Source organism: Misgurnus anguillicaudatus, chromosome 20 (genome assembly GCF_027580225.2).
Source record: "Misgurnus anguillicaudatus chromosome 20, ASM2758022v2, whole genome shotgun sequence".
Taxonomy (NCBI): domain Eukaryota; kingdom Metazoa; phylum Chordata; class Actinopteri; order Cypriniformes; family Cobitidae; genus Misgurnus; species Misgurnus anguillicaudatus.
This window is the reverse complement of record NC_073356.2, coordinates 36,944,185-36,961,419: the sequence shown is the minus strand read 5'-3', so window position 1 is coordinate 36,961,419 and position 17,235 is coordinate 36,944,185. Positions and strand designations below refer to the sequence as shown.

Genomic DNA, 17,235 nt, shown 5'->3' with positions numbered 1-17,235 from the left:
GTTTTTTTCCAATGCAACATGAATTTCCTTGGATTGAAATATATGGAGGGCTAAATATATTTTTTTAATGCTTAACAATGTATTTATTTTTATATACCTTTCAAAATATGCAAAAAATGGAATTGTAAACATTCTAAATATATTTCAGCAAATATATTTTTGGGCATTTTTGTAGATTTTAGATTTTTTTGTTATTTCTTAAAGGATTACTCAACTTTCTTTAAAACAATCCAGATAATTTTAAAATGTTGATGCTTTTCTTTGTTCAGTCGAGAAGAAATTCAGTTTTTTTTCAGAATTTTTTGGACCCCAACAGTTTACAGTTTCTATGCAACTTCAAAGGGCTCTAAACAATCCCAAACGAGGCATAAGGGTCTTATCTAGCAACATGATTGTTATTTTTGGCAAGAAAAATAAAAAATATGCACTTTTAAATCACAACAACTCGTCTTGCACCAGTCGTGTGACGCGCGCCAGCGGGACCTCACATATTTACACACATTCTAAAAAAAATGGTGCTGAATAACACTAAAAGCTTGTAATCATATAGGGGAACCATTTTCAGTGCTATATAGCACCTGTAAAGCACCTATGTAGAACCATCCGGGGTGATATAGCACCACTATAGCACCTTCATATGGTTCTACATAGCACAATATGGTTCTACACAGGTGCTAAATGTTACTTAAAATGGTTCCCCTATATGATTACGAGCCAGTGAACCACTTTTAGTGCTTTTAAGCATTGTTTGTTTTTAGAGTGTAAGCACGTCGAAGGTCACGCATTACATATATGAAACGCACATTTGCGAACCATTTTAACAATAAACTGACACAAGGCTATTAATTAGTATCATTCCACATACAACAACATCAGAATGGTCCTTTTTCTCCACACTTCACTTGTACACATACGTCACGCGTGACCTTTTGACATGATGACGCATTATGTGAGGTGGCAGGTGCAAGACGAGAAGTTGTGGTCATTTTCTTGCCGAAAATGACAATTGTTTTGCTAAATAAGACCCTTATGCCTCATTTGGGATTGTTTAGAACCCTTGAAACAGCAATTTTAAACTGCATTTAAACTGTAAACTGTTGGGGTCCAATAAAGTCTATTAAAATGAGAAAAATCATGCAATGTTTTTTTCTAAAAAAACATAATTTCTTCTCGACTGAACAAAGAAAGACATAAACATTTTGGATGACATGGGAGTGAGTAAATTATCTGGATTTTGTTTTAAAGAAAATTAAGTTGTCTAATCCTTTAATTCTGAAGATCCCAGCATTTTGGGTTGAATCAACCCACCATACAACACAGTGGGTTGGTATCGTCTCTTTTTGATTCAACACTGGGTTGAAAATAATATTTTTTAAAGTGTACTGATACTAAATGTATAATTTAAGTGATTTTGGATAAATACGTGTGCCAAATGCATAAATGTCATTCTACAATGTTGATGAATATATTTCTCTAAAATGTTTAGTGACCCTAAACATTTCATTTGTACAGATAAATGCCAAACATCAGGTTTTGGTGCAATACATTTCCACTTGCCAACAATAGGCAAAGTTAAAAAGACTTACATAAGTCTGATGGCGCCATCTAGTGGAAGTACGCAACTACATTTCAAACACACACATATACACACGTTTCTGTTATATTAAAGTGAATCTGTAGAGTTTTTGTTATTGTCATTGACACACTTATTTACATTATTTAGCACAAGTGTTGAAATATGACGTTAGATTGATGAATAACTAATAAACATTTCTTTGTGAAGACGGAGACGTGAGTGTCTTTTTAGAGACGGCCCCTTAATGACGCTGCTCGGCGCATGTGTTGTCATGTGACGTCATCTTGCTGGACGACAGGCGTTGTTCTCCGCACAAGAAATCTGAACCGGGTCCGGTCCTTTAGGTCCAGTTCTCAAAAGCTCAAAAACACACCGTTATGAGACAGTGATATCACTTTAGAAAGATAATCATCGGTAATCACCATGACGACGCAGCGCTAGTGCTCAGCATCAGGACCAGCAGCAGCAGCATCATCAGCGGCGGCGCGCAGGTGCGCTGCATCCCTCTGAAAGGATGGAGTTCAAGCAGCTCGTGGACACCGCGGAGAAATGGTGCTCGGGAAACCCGTTCGACCTGATCTTCGCCGAGGACGTGGACGAAAGACGACTGGACTTCTACGCCGAGCCCGGTATATCGTTCTACGTGCTCTGCCCGGACAATCTTACCGGTGGAACCGAGAATTTTGTAAGTATGACATAATCGAGTAAGATGAACGGGGGGAGGGGGAGCGGTGTGTGTGCGCGTGTCTGTGTAATAGGCCTATTGTGAATATTAATTTTGCTTTGCATGGTTTTAGTCACTATCATTATGGTAATACCACAGTATTAATATACTTAATAAATGTTAATTATACGCTTTCATGTAGCCTAATATAATTTGCTACCATCAATGGTACCATCACAGTAGGCCTACATGACTGTTTGCTTGTTTGTTTTTGTCTTTAAGCTAATGATGTCACTGGTTCTCATTGTCTGACTGCAGTATTTTATAAGACACCTATAAACACACTATAAACAGATGCATATGACCTAAGGCATGTTAGCATGTAATGTGTATAATTATATCTTCTGCACAGATGCTATCAACTGCATAGTTATGAAAAAGGAGAGCTGATTTGTGCACGTCAGTTTGGGTTTACAGGTGTGAATGAACCACAAAAGTGTCGCTCCGCCCCATAAATCCCTGATCGATGTATCCCTACATCACCTCGCACATAATCGGACCATCATTCTGTACAAGAGCCTCTCAGGAGATGTCTCAGCAGGACAGAGATCCAGTTATTCTCCCGTCTCAATATCAGGTTGAGCGGGGACGTGGTGAAAGAGATTTTATTACAGTACAGGGGAATCCAAAGATCCGAGACCACAATGAAAAAAATGAGCACTGAGCTACAGCAAAACTTAACATTTTAAATTCATCACATGCTTACATTTACATAAAAAAATTAAATAAAGAAATAGTAAAAAATAGAGAGATTGCTGTCCGCTCTTCTGATTTGGTGTGCAGTGTTTTTTTCTTTCACTACTGCATAAATAAACGTTTCATCATAGCACAGATTGTACTTTACCTGATTGTCAATCACTGATGGATGGATGGATCCGGCTATAGAGACTCTTTATAGAAACACCTGATCAGCATCTTTATCTCAGAACATCACAATCTGCCATCTTCAGTCTTAAAGGCCCAATGAATGCACTTTTCTTTTGTCTTGATGTATTTTCTTGTTGAAACAAGAGATGTTGGTGTGTTCTTCAAAGGCTTGTTCTACAGTTTAGAAACTTTTAGTTTACAGTCACTGCCCTGCAAAACCCTGATTTGCTATTTGCTTTTGTTAGTCAGGTATGCTATTGAGGAATTCCAGTGTTATGGATGACGTTTGCAATATAAATTCTTAGGAATGCATTATATAATCATGTTTTCTATTTTAGATGAGGGAAACATGCATGCACTGTAAAAAAACAAAACGCAGCATTTTTATCAAATCAAAATCAATTTTTATGTTACTTTAACTTAATTTTAACAATTTCAACATGTTTTTATGAGTTATGTCAACATATCAATTCAAAACTTAATATAGTACGTTGAATTGACTTGAACCAAGTCACAAAAAAGACACAAGTTTGTTTACAGGATGTAGCACATGCACAATATTGTTGTGATTTATAACTGCTTAAAACTGTAAATCAATAAAACCCCAAATCAAATAAAACGCATTTGCTTCTGCTAATGAACACTTTACTTTGGCTGTGTTCAAAACGGGATATTTCCCCATCCGGAGAGCACTTCCAGAAGGGGATGTTACATAAACAATTGCTTCGAAAAAAGAGAAATGACATTTTTTCATTACTCTGTCAAGTGTATTTTAATCAGACACAATTGTACAACTCTCTAGTTTTTACATTAAATGTTTTGGTTTTCAAAGGGAATAGGGCATAGAAGGGATCACATCCGATTGGTATTCGCCCCCATCCTGTAATATGTAACACAACATGTAAACATATCGTAGGATTGTGTATTCTCTTCTCACATTAAACATGTGGACTGAATTGAATAGGTGTGGGAGGAGAAGATTATTTGGGGCATCTGCTGAACAACAGTCGCTCTCGCTCGGATAAATATAGCAGGACAAAGAGTCTCTGTGTCACAGATTTTCTGTTTGAAGCAAACTTTGAGTCGTTCTTTTACTATAAATGAAGTAATCAAAGTAAAATATCAGAAATCAGACATTTTTTGTGTTAATATATTTGACCTAAACATTATCTCCCAGACAGGGATTATGAAAGATCTAGACTAAAATAAATGTAAGAGCTGTGTAAACTGAAAACAACTTTCACTGACATATCTTAAAATACATCAGTGCCTCAAAATGCACACAAGTTATGTTTTTAGTAAGGCATGTTTGTTAAAACTAGTTGAAATCTTTGAAAGTTTGTGAATCAGGGGAAATAATTCAAGGCGCTGGAAAGTTTTTGAAAATATACGTACATAGATACAGGTCATTGAAAGTGCTTGAATCTATTTTATTTAAGAAGTTTTCTGGAAAAAATCCATATTATTCCCTGTGTAGTTTAGGATAATATCATAAAAATTCTAGACTTTTTAAATGCTTATATCTTCTGTATGCGAATCTTGATTAATACAAAAAACTTTTTTTGCATATTTTGTGTTTGACACTTAAAAATGTCTCGGGTTAAGTATGTAACTGTTGTTCCCTGAGAAGGGAACCAGACGCTGTGTCTCCCTTGCCATACTTATGCGTCCCTGTAACACCATCTTTGGCAATATTTCAGATAGCGATATACTTCCTGGCTCCCGCGTCACCCTATCTTTGTCATTAAGCCTTACCATTGGTTGAATTTGATATACACATTCAGACACACTTACCCCTGGAGGCGTCCCCAAAGTGTCACCGCAGTGATGCAGCTCGAGTTCCCTCGAAAGGGAACTGTAACAATGTATCTTGTAACTTTGCTCTCACTTGAAATGTGTCCCCACATTTAGTCCTTGAATTTGAGGGTATTGCAAATGCGAAGTCTTTGAAATTTAAAGTTAACTAAGGTGTGGGAACCCTGTAACTAAGGCCTAGTCCTGGCTTAAGCTAATCCCTGTCCGGGAAACTACCCCTATTTGATTATCTTTCATATAAGAGGGTCTGTGCAGATAAGTTTTCTACTTTGTTAATGCACTTTTAGATGTCTGTATTCTCGTTTAATCTGCTCAATATTTACTCCTGACTTATTTTTATGTAATTTCTAACCATTTAGATGTAAAATAAATATTTAGAGATCTGTGAAGCTGCTGTTGGTATAAAGTGTGTAAATGAATTGTGTGTTTGTGTGTTCAGCACGTGTGGAGCGAAAGTGAAGACTGTCTGCCGTTCCTACAGCTGGCACAGGACTACATCTCCTCCTGTGGTAAAAAGACACTGCTGGAGGTGCTGGACAAAGTCTTCAGATCCTTCAGACCTGTATGTTCCTCCTCACACACACACACACAACACATGTACCTTACATTAACATGTTTTTTATCCATGCAATATGGATGGTAAATGGTACATTTCAGTACCTTGATGTAAATAATGAAAGACTCTGATCTGTTCTGCAGCTCCTGGGTCTTCCAGATATCGATGACGACACGTTCGATCAGTATCATGCAGATGTAGAGGAAGAACAAGAGCCAGACCACCAGCAGATGGGTGTGAGCCAGCAATAATGCCCATTAGAGAGACTCCACGCTTGGGCCACAATCTCGGAATCAATCCCTACTCACCTGACTCTTCTTAAACACGCCGACTGCATCATCTCACCCTTTAATATCCGGATAGCTTTTCCTTCACTATAATCTTAACCCAAAGGATCGTTTCGCTTTTTAACTCTTAGTTCTCCTGTCATATTTAACCAAAAAAATCTCATTCCAGACGTGACAGGAAGTGACATCACATGGTAGCAGATGTTTAGAATGGAAGTGCAGTACACGCTGAATACTGACGACCACTATTAAGAAATAGTGTGTGGTGTGTATTATGCAGCGATACACGTTTCAAACGCCGTGCTATCAACTCGTCAGCATCATGTTGCATGTTTATTTAGTGAGGGATGTCCGGTTACAGTAGCCTATCTTTTAAGAGATGAAAAGCAGGTGACATTGTTTGGCAGTTTAATGAAAAACGAAAAGAGAAAATGTCAACTGGTATTACTTCAGTTCATATTTTAGTGTAAAGTCAAGTCGATCTCATTATTATGGTGTTCCATCCATAGCGTGCACAGTATACATAGCGTATACTTAGAAAGTCATACTATTGTGTAGTACTCAAAGTTCTTGGTTGAAGTGACAGATGTAATTTGACATTTTAAAATGAAACGGGATATTTTCTTATGTGAGTCGGACGTTGATTTATCCATTAGTAATTCATTGGATGATGTAATGTCGTTTGCTAGATGATAGATGGTTGAGGGAGGAGTTGTAAAAATAAGGTGACTTTGTGATTTCATCTGGAAAAAAAGGCATTTAGTATCATATTTTGATTATAAAAAACAATTATTTAAACGGAAGTGCATGTGCTTATAAATTAAAAACGTGCATTAAGAAATTGAATAGGGTAAATTCTTGATTTTATGTTGACTATTATGTGTTAATGAATAACCCCAGATCTCTTTAATGAGATTGTGCTCATATATATAAATATTTAAGTCGATCCAAAATGTCTGATATGTAACCAAAAATCGTGCATACAAACCCAGCAAGCAATTTTGCGTTTAAAAGACATCTAGCCGTCCAAACACAGTCCAGATGTCTAAGCACCCTTATGAAAATTAACCAGTTAAAACCAATAAACCATTGTTACTGTAGTAAAACCATGGTTACCACAAAATGACCATGGTTTTGACAATCCATGTTTTTTGACACTATGGTTACTGTAGTAAAACCATGGTTTTGCTGATAGTAATCAATACACCAAAAAAACATGGTTACTACACTTTTACCACAAAAAACATGGTTAATTTTTGTAAGGGCAAAATTTGAGCTGTCAGTGACTTCTAACCATAGCCCAAAAATGGATGAAATAAAATAACAGCTTGGTACAGCAAGGTATTTTAGCAAAAACATAATTTAACCAAATGTAATTTTATTTTGGCTATGGGTCACTTATAGCCGGTCTATATGAGGTTAATCTAGACCAGTGGTTTTCAAACTGGGGGCCGGGGCCCCCAGGGGGGCCACGAGATGGTGCCAGGGGGGCCCCAGTTTTATGACATTTTATGAAATACATTAATTTATCATGAATTCTGTGTAATTAAACCTAAAAAATAGGCTACTAACCAAAAGCACTACTTTTTTGTATAATTTAATTTAATTTTTTTACTTAAAATGTTGAGTTTTAGAACAGTTTTTTGTCACAAATTTTCTTTGGGGGGGCCGCGAAGGAATGCACTGTACACAAGGGGGGCCGCACGCTGAAAAAGATTGGGAACCACTGATCTAGACTAAGCTATTGCTTGCTGGGAAGTGTATTTAGATTGAATCAAGAGATGAGAAGGTAAAGTCTTTGTGTGGTTTGTGATAGAGCTGATTTTGTTGTTGTGTTTTGTGCTGGGTGAGAGCGCTTTCATTCAGTCTTGATCAGTCTTTTGTCTTTATTCATTGTGTTTTTAATTCGACACATCATTGATTGTGCTTTATATGTTAATTTGAGTGGTGATTCTGTCAGCTGAGAGGTTAACTAGACAAAGATTGGATCGATTTAAAGAAGACAATTCCTCATCAGGAATCATTATATGGTTCCTAAGATGTAGTTTCCAAAAATGACACTGTATGTTTTTTTAGATGGTTTTCTTTATGGCTGTTTTACGACATCAGGTTGTAAAACCCTTCTAACCGGAGCTTTGATTTGATAAGGCGGCTGTAGTTCACAATGTTCCAGAATGTAAAGGCTTGTAAGGTGTTATTGTTGAATGGTTTATATGGCATGTGCGAATTATCTTAAGCATGTAGGTGACGCCTAAGTGATGGTCATGTGACCTGATGGGAAGGTTTGGATTATGATCATGACATGAGAAGCAGTGACAGAACAGGTTATACAGTATATGAATGTGCTCTTTTGCTTCAGTGGTGTCTTCCTGCATACGCTCGAGCGTAGAGATGATGTTACATCTGTGTGTTACTGAGATTAAAGCTCCTGATTGTCTCTATGTAACTCAGTTATGTAAACTTTGTGCTGGACTTGTGTTTCATTTCTATTTCGTTTATTTATTTATTTAGTTTGTGGGTAATAATTTGACACTAAAAAGTAAAAACTTTTTGGCTTAACCGTGTAAGTTTTGCATATAGCTAAAATATTTATTTATTCATTTATTTATTTGTGTATGTAAAACGATTTGTGGACGACCTTTTAACCAAATATTTTATTTCCAAGAAGAATGTTAAAATCTGTGCTTATTAAAAAGTAATTGTTTAGATGAATATTAAACAGCCTGTTGTCTAAAGTCATTAAAGATTAATCTGTAAAGTAAAACCTGTTTGGATCAGCATGTACTGTAAACCTAAAAATTAAATTTGAACCTCATAACAGCACTGTGTATTTCTCATGTGTAATCATAATATAATGATTGTCCAGGTAATATCACCTGTGCGCGTCACTGCTGCGCGTCTGCGTCGGCACGAGTGACGTCACCATGTCAATCCCTGGTTTTCGACCACACACACACACACACACACACACCAATAAGCTTTCAGCTGTGTAAGTGCGTGTCAGTGGAGTTACACAAGCTACCAGAAGTGTGTGAGACTAAAGTTTAAATCAGATATTTTCGTTTTAAATCGTTTTTCGGCAATATTTTGCTTGAATAGAATAGAAATAGTAGTTTTGAATAAGTGTTTTAAAGACTGATGGGACTCAAACAGAGCAGTCCAGCCGCGGGGGTTCGGGTCAGGAGTTACTCCAGCTCGGATGCGGCCACCGGGTCCGGTCGGGCTACGGTTCTGCGCTATTACGCGGGAGGTCCGACTGGAGAGATCCGGTATTCATCAGACAGATCCGAGTCATTTATCCAGAGCAGCATGATACCGAGCGGGGGCCGGAGATCTGAGACAGACGGACAGAGAGAACTTCTGATCGGATCTTTACCTGCACACCTGTCACCTCACCTGCTGGCCGGTAAGACAACGCGCGAGCGCAGAATAATAATGAAATATGCCCAAATAATACTAACCAATGGTCAGTGACCATAGCTCATTGACCACATTTTCTAACTTTATCATCACATGGTCACGTGGGCAATGCATTATCACATATTTTGTAGGTTAATTACCCTGTTATTACATGTGCTTACTGTAATCAAGGTCATGGCAAAATAGTTTTGTGTAACTTTCTAATCTCATACTTTATTTGATCTTATACCACGGGGATGTTGAATGCTTTATTCTGATTGGTTAAAATGTTCAACAGGTATGCATTATTTTTCTATAAACGCACACCTGACCTGTCAAATATCTTAACAACCAAAGCAATGGTAGTTGTGGTATAAGCTGAATAATTGACTCCATGTGGTCATTATAAAATAATGCACACATTGCCACCTTGGGTGTGCATTATTTTGGAATAATTCAACGGCCAGTCTTCAATTATTTCTTACTTATTTATGACCACATTATAAATTCATTGATACTATAGTTAAGGTTTCTGAGCTTATCATATGATTATTAATCTCAAGATGTATGTACAGTATAATATTTATTATTTAATGCAGCTTAGTACATTTACATGTATTCATTTGACAGAAGCTTTTATCCGAAGCGACTTACAGTGCAGTACATTGTTTTTCCTGTTTGAACCCATGGCCTTTTGCGTTGCTCTCACATTGAGCTACACAGGAACACTGTAAGTAGGCTAACTGTGTTAAATTTTGAAACAAGGTTTGAATGTGAGTTGATTATTAATACTGTATTAAACCAAGAAATTTGATAAAAGTAAAAGCTGGTATGCATGAAAGGATCTAGGGGTGCACGATATACCGAAGTCGTTGAAACCTTGCAGATGTGCATATCGCAATAGTTTGCCGTAACACATTAATTTTAACACTTAAAAAGGTTACGTGGGTAATTCTCACAAAAACTTGGTTTTAAAAATGTCAAGCATGAAAATGTAAAAATTGCTTAAATTTACTTTTTTTCCCACCAGACATTGAAAAACAAAGTCTGGAGTAAATGGGAACATTAATTTAAAAACTTTTACTTATCATTTAACACTTTTTGTAACATAATTTAAAAAATTAGTCCTAAAAAATCTCATTACCGCAACAGTCAGAAAACATCAACACTGACATATTTTCAAAATGACATGACAAACCTGAAAGAACATAATTTGGAGATTCTGCACATGCATTTAAAAAAAAGTATTATGCTTCTATTAATTAAATTAACATTTAATAAGCATCTGTTGCTGTAATGATAATCAAAATGTCGTGTAAGCATTCTGACAAGACAATATTTCAAATTAACTGTAAAAAAAATGATCTTACCTGGTAGCCATCTTGAAGTAACTGGTCCATGTGCTTGGTCACTCAAAATCAAACTTTATTAAAATTCTGTATGTGTGCTTATCAAAAAGTGTTGCGGAGGATGAGAACATCAGGCATGGACACATCATTTTCCTAATTTTTCTTCATTATTATTATACATGAATATTCAGTAAATATTTTTTCTCTCATCTAAAGTAGTCTAGCAAAACATCCATTTATTTTTTTTCATAATATTTTTGCGTTAATTTGATTAAATTACAACATAACGCATGTTCAAACACAGCCGGACACATTGCGGTAATGAGAATTTCAGCAGAAAATGAGATAAAATTTACAATTATAAAGTCTTATGTTGAAATCACACATTGTGCAAGGTAGAACACAGTATTGTGTTAATTCTGATGCTTTTTAATGTTACTATATTACACATTTTAAAGCTAAAATCATTAGTGCCGTGGTGTTTCAATGGTTTCGTGAGAATCACCCACGTATATCCAAAGTTTTAGCAAAAAGAAAATGATTGCTTGTGTGTTTTGATGCGTGAAAGATAATCAGAAACGTATGTTTGTTATATCATTTTTAGTTTTTAAATATTTTTAACAAGTTAAAGATTTTACAAACTTAAAGCATTATTATCATACAACATTTTTTGTCAATGCCGTGCAGCCCTAATCTGGAGCAGTCCTCTTCTCTGTAGTGATTGTTGAAGGTTTTGTTGTGGATCTGTTATGGTAACACAGACAGCCTGATGACAAAAGAGAAAATAAAACTTTTCCTTAAAGAGGTTGAATGAGACTGAATCATATTTGGATTATTTCTGGAACCGATTCTTATAAAAGATTTGACTGAAAGAGAAATAGTTACTGTGTTCTTCAAGGTCAGACATTACAGTGTTTGTGTGACCTTTGACTGGTAATAAACATCAAACGTTAAATATTTCTGGCTGGGAAAGTTTGCAGAAATGATTTGATTAGAGATTATGGTAACTTAATTTTTCCGGATGTTTGAAAAGAAATCTTGCTAATCGTAAATCAAACACAGGAGCACTTGGAAATTTCCACTTTAATCTCTTTACTACTTTTCATTCCTTGAAATTTATTGTATGTGTTAATGATCTATGTCTGAGTCACAGTCCCTGTAGTTCCTGTTTTGTGTCGGCCGGTATTTGATTTTTAGCTTTAGTATGCAAGAAACAGACTGAAGTTATTCACAAACAACATAATATTGACAGATGTGTTAAACTCTTTCATCTTTTTGAAAATAATAAACAGTTGTTGCCTAAGAAATGAATGCAAGGTCACTGTTTTATGTAAACACACACTGCACAATGTATTTGTTTAGATGACTGTGATCTTTGACCTTTAACCCCATCTGTAAGTGTTATATCAGAAAACTCCTCCTCCTGACTACACTCACAAACAAACAAACACAGTGTCTGTTATATAAATGAACTAACTGTAGTCTATGGTTGTGTCAGTAACTAGTCTCGAGATAATTTTCCCAGACGTTACCGACCCACACAGCTAACCTGTTTCTTACTTCCTGTTAATATTTGGTCAGGACAGAGAAACGCTGATAACTGGTGCAGTTATGTGTGTGTGAGAGAGATTAACATTGACACATTGAAATATGAGTTATAACATACACCCTGTATATATGGCCAGTCTATCACAGGGTTTATATTCATTTAAATGTTCAAGATACTGAATTACAAGAATGAGGTATTGTTCATAGTTTGACTCAGATAACCAGGAATACCAGGATGTGATAAACTCACTGTTGCTATCCAGGAGAACAGAGATGTGTGGTTTTTATAGACTTGTCATTTTATAATTCACAGAGGAACCCAACAGATGGTACTCTTAACTTGACCCAAATCATTTCATACTAGGTTGATTTTGAGTGAATTTTGTCTGCTCTGTGTGTTTCAGCTGGATTTCATTGTCCTGCTTGCATGAAGTTTGTGTGCTCTGATGAAATAGACATTCATTTGCAAATGTGTTTCTCCAAACCCAGACTCAATTATAACGGTAAGACAAACCTTTAATTAAAGGGATAGTTTATCAAAAAATGAAAATTCTTTCATCATGTAAATATTAGGGGTGTAACGATTAACAAAAGCGCGTTTTCTCAATGAATGAATTTGAATGAATTACGGTGAAATCCCGGCACATCCCAAAGTCAGGGGGCGCTCTCCTGCAGAAAATTCCTTTTATGCCACAGAAATAGTATTACAAACGCTATTCCAGGAAATGTCTACAGGAATATTTATATCGCTGTTCTTCAAATTGTTTCCGGTATTTTCATGATAATAATGCTGTAGTACACGCACAAGCTGTGCATGAAACAAAGAATCGCAGCCTTGTGATTCAGAATCGAATTCCGACATTTAATGGGGCACACGATTAATCGTTACATCCCTAGTAAATATTTTGAAAAAATGTTAAAGGAAAACACCACAGTTTTTCAATATTGTACTATGTTCTTTCCTCAACTTAGATGAATTAATGCATACCTATCTTTTTCAATGCACTTTTAATCTTTGTACAGCGCCTTGTGAATGTGTTAGCATTTAGCCTAGCACCATTCATTCTTATGGCTCCAAACAAAAGTTTTATTTTGTGCCACCATACTTACTGGTGTAACTACTCATGTAACAGTCTTTAAATAGGGAAAACATGGAAGTGTTTGGTGGATTCTAAATTCATCCCTGTTTGGAGCCATAGGAATGAATGGGGCTAGGATAAATGCTAACACATTCATGAGGTGCTATACAAAGATTAAAGTGCACGCATTGATTAAAGATAGGTATGTATTAATTTGCCTAAGTTGAGGTAAGAACATAGTTAAATAAAAAAAAAACAGTGGTGTTTTCCTTTAATAGATCTGGGGCACCATTCACTTTTTTGTTACACACAATTTTTTTGGTTACACACAACCTTTATAATATTTTTATTTATTTTCCCTTTAAAGTATTTTCATGTGACTTAACAAACATTTGATCAAATAATTTTTAAAAACATAAACGGTCAGACATTTTCTTAAAGGTGCCGTAGAATGTAAAACTGTATTTATTTAAGCATAAATTAATAATAAGAGTTCTGTACATGGTAATGATATATCATGAGCCTCAAACACAATTGTTTCCTTCTTCTTATGTAAACCACGTGCATGCAAAAGACTGTGGAAAAAACAGGCCAATCTCAACATAACACAGACTGACTTTAAGGACGAGATGTACACCCCAACATTAAATTAAACATTAAATTAATTACAATGTTGTTGCAATGCTAAAAACAAAGTTGAGACTGCCGAGTTAGTGTTTAGGCTAAAGTTCTACTATTGACGTTACAGTTACGTTTTGCTGATCCATACTGAAAAAAACACAAACTTACCACTCAGAAACGTCAATTAACAATCTCCAAACTCAAAACTGATTATTTCTCAAATTCTGTATCTTCATCTGATACAGACTGTTCACACACACACACACACACACACACACACACACACACACACAGAGCTACTGAAGGAGCTGCTCTGAGAAACAGCCAATCAGAGCAGAGCTCAACATTGTTATTTATGATATCCTTTCAAATAAGGTAATAATTGACCATTTCATTATAAAGGCAAATCCTAGGGTTGTACACCATCTCTGTATAATTTTTGCACTTGTTAAAGCCACAAACCTTCTATGTAGACATCAGAGAACAATGTAATTATTTCAAGGCATTCTTTGGCACCTTTAATAATCTGTTGGGACTCGAGGACATGACAGTTCTGCATAAACTTGGGTGTCTGTTCACTGTACAAAGAAAGGCAATCTGCACATTTGCATCACTCAATGTTGATATTACTAAACACATTTACAATATTAAGCCTACTCATAATCTTTCATAATACTATTTACTGATGTTTTGGCTTTCTGTAGAGGACGTTTTGTCCCAGGACCGTGGTGAATGTTCGATATGCCTGGATGACATGGTTCAGGGTGACACAATCGCACGCCTGCCCTGCCTCTGCATCTATCACAAAGAGTACGAGAGACGGTTATTAATTACAATCATGAAACACAATTTTTTCTCTGGCTGTGAAACTCATGTCTTCATCTGCTCTTACAGGTGTATCGATGAATGGTTCGAGATCAACAGGTCGTGTCCAGAACATCCTACTGATTAACTCAGGATAGATTAGAAAAGGTCAGGCATCACTCAATACTCACTGAGCTGTGCAAGAAGTAACACAAAAATATAAATTTATGATGAGTAATCGATAAGTAATTTGTTTAACAGACAGGAAAGCAGAATATACATTGCAAACAACTCCAGGCCGGATCCGCGCCAGATACAAACCGAAGTCAGCAGCTCCGGTGCGGATCTGGCTCGGAGTCGTTTGGAACTAATAATTTTAAACGGGGTTGTGCATTTGATACTTTTATTGCAGTATACATAATATTACTCTTTAACTGTATTTTCAGTAAAGGGACCCTGCCTTCAATACCTGCAGAAAAGCACCTCTCTGCATCAGGAGCATTGAGACTAAACAATGACTCCATCACCATCCGAGACCTGCATGGACCCTGCTGTCAAATCTAAATGAAAGCTTATATACTTCATAGTTGTGTTTGCAGACCTGAAGGCTGGTAAATGTTACTTCAGTTGTCAAATGTATCCATGATTATCTCTGGAGGCCAGGGATCTAATTTATAAAACTGTGCGTAGGATCCTTACTAAAAGTCTACGTACGCACAAAAGCCAAAAAATATTAAGACTTATAAAATAAAGCAAGGATCCCTTTCTAAATCACAGATCACCTGCAAGTGTGCGTACATGAATCATCTGCGAGCCCATTCTCCCGTCAAGTTTCTTTTTTTATAGATCACAACCTTTGCATGGGAACTGGCGTACGCACGTTTCCAGTCCCGTTTTATGCGTACAGACGCTTTATAAATGAGACCCCTGGTCTGTAGTATAACTACTTAACATGCAACTTTTATGTTTGATAAAATGGGGTATATAATGCTTTCTACCCAAGGATGACTTTTTAGCTGTATATATGCACCAGCGCAATGATGTGAATATAGGGGATTATGATCTTGAGAAATTTGTTTATATGTATACTTTTTTTTTTTACTTGAGAAAATCTCAGGATTGAGGCCTGTGCTTTAGTCAAAGGCGATGAGTATTTGTGAGGGTTTGAAGTTATATCTTATAGATTTTGAAGATATCTCACAAGTGCTCTTTGTCTAATGTGCTGCTATGTATAGAACCTGTAAACGTGAAAATTTTAATGTTTTTATTTTTTTGCTTTAAAAACTGTGCAACAGCAAATTTTTCTAAAACATCTCTAGTATCTTTTAAAGCAACACTAAAGAGTTTTTTTTACCTTAAAATAATGTTTCCAAAAAAGTTTGTTGTTCATCCACTCGAAACAGGGTGAACGGCACTTTCACATTCGCTTTGCAGCCCTCTATCGGCCAAAACCGCACTAAAGAAGTTTCCAACCGTCGGGTCGCGGTCCTGTAGTTTGAGTGAAAACTACAAAAACTTGCTTTACGGCAGACCTACAATCCAATCAGAGCCAGCTTTGCTGCAGTAGGCTAAATTATTTACGACAGTGTTAATGGACAATTCCGCTTCCAACCTGTAGGGGGAGCAAAGAGCAAAAACTCTTTAGTGTTGCTTTAATGGTTTGTGCCTGGATGATCAGACTATTCCGGGCACTATCTAAAGCTACATTAGACACTTTGGGAAAGTTTCCCGGACAGGGCTTATCCTAGTCCCAGATTAAAATGAATGTTTCAAGATGCCTTAATTTAAAAACACCTTGCACTGGCATATCTTAACATATGAAGAGTTTCGTTGCAAAACAAGATAACCACCGTTTTTTTTAATTGTTCAGAAATCTTGTTTTTTGGTTGTGCATTCCAATTAATATCAATTCAACTGCAGTTGGTTTGTTTTGATTTAAACCTTTATAACTTAAAAAATACAGCTAAGTAGCACCATAAAACAAAATAACAACATGATAACATACTAATAAACATGTTTTGACAAAAATTTAAAAAAATGGATTTATCTCGTTTTGCAACGAAACTCTTCATATATTAATGCAATGTTTTGTCTCAAGAGATGCACACCAGTATCATTTATTTGTAAGGTTTGGATTAAAATGTCCTAATATAACTCAGGCCTTGTCCTGGATTAGTCCTTAAAAGCCTGTCTGTGAAACTGCCCATTAATCTTTAAACACTTTCTCTTGCCTACCTGTACAAACACAGCAGAATCATCTGGATGATATGAACATTACATTATCATAAACATTGCTCTTGTATTCTGTTTTCTTTATTATGTATATAACAGCTTTTTCTGCAAAGTCTTGTGTCCGGTTGCATAAAAAAATCACTAACACTAGTGAGACCAACTAGTATATACTTAGGGCTAATTACTTGTACTTTTTTGGATTAAAAGTAGACCAGTCTACATTTTGATGTAACCGTCTCAAAAAGTTATAATCAGTGTTGAAGAAAAATAGATGACTAACTTGTAAGACTAGTCTAAGCAGTTATGCAACTGATCACTAGTCTTCTGATAACATGCATTGCATTTATATGAGAGTAAAGAGATGACGAGATTTGTGCC

General features: G+C 36.1%; 2 protein-coding genes across 2 annotated transcripts; both read left to right on the top strand.

Annotated features, from left to right (window-relative positions):
• The first annotated feature begins 1,840 nt into the window (after positions 1–1,840).
• Positions 1,841–8,645, top strand: mturn (maturin, neural progenitor differentiation regulator homolog (Xenopus)). Its single transcript, XM_055220732.2, has 3 exons — positions 1,841–2,261; positions 5,422–5,544; positions 5,682–8,645. The coding sequence occupies exons 1-3, from the start codon at positions 2,091–2,093 to the stop codon at positions 5,787–5,789; spliced, it is 402 nt and encodes a 133-aa protein (XP_055076707.1). The 5' UTR covers positions 1,841–2,090; the 3' UTR covers positions 5,790–8,645.
• A 162-nt stretch (positions 8,646–8,807) lies between these two features.
• On the top strand, positions 8,808–17,227 carry znrf2a (zinc and ring finger 2a). The gene is made up of 5 exons (XM_055220730.2): positions 8,808–9,231; positions 12,526–12,624; positions 14,526–14,631; positions 14,716–14,793; positions 15,072–17,227. The coding sequence occupies exons 1-4, from the start codon at positions 8,964–8,966 to the stop codon at positions 14,771–14,773; spliced, it is 531 nt and encodes a 176-aa protein (XP_055076705.2). The 5' UTR covers positions 8,808–8,963; the 3' UTR covers positions 14,774–14,793; positions 15,072–17,227.
• The last annotated feature ends 8 nt before the right edge of the window (positions 17,228–17,235 follow it).

Excerpts from the sequence above, each read along its gene's own strand:
- mturn (XM_055220732.2), top strand. The coding sequence starts at position 2,091 with ATGGAGTTCAAGCAGCTCGTGGACACCGCGGAGAAATGGTGCTCGGGA. Across the intron at positions 2,262-5,421 it reads CCGGTGGAACCGAGAATTTT|CACGTGTGGAGCGAAAGTGA; the intron begins GTAAGTATGACA and ends TTGTGTGTTCAG. Across the intron at positions 5,545-5,681 it reads TCTTCAGATCCTTCAGACCT|CTCCTGGGTCTTCCAGATAT; the intron begins GTATGTTCCTCC and ends TCTGTTCTGCAG.
- znrf2a (XM_055220730.2), top strand. The coding sequence starts at position 8,964 with ATGGGACTCAAACAGAGCAGTCCAGCCGCGGGGGTTCGGGTCAGGAGT. Across the intron at positions 9,232-12,525 it reads GTCACCTCACCTGCTGGCCG|CTGGATTTCATTGTCCTGCT; the intron begins GTAAGACAACGC and ends TGTGTGTTTCAG. Across the intron at positions 14,632-14,715 it reads CTCTGCATCTATCACAAAGA|GTGTATCGATGAATGGTTCG; the intron begins GTACGAGAGACG and ends CTGCTCTTACAG.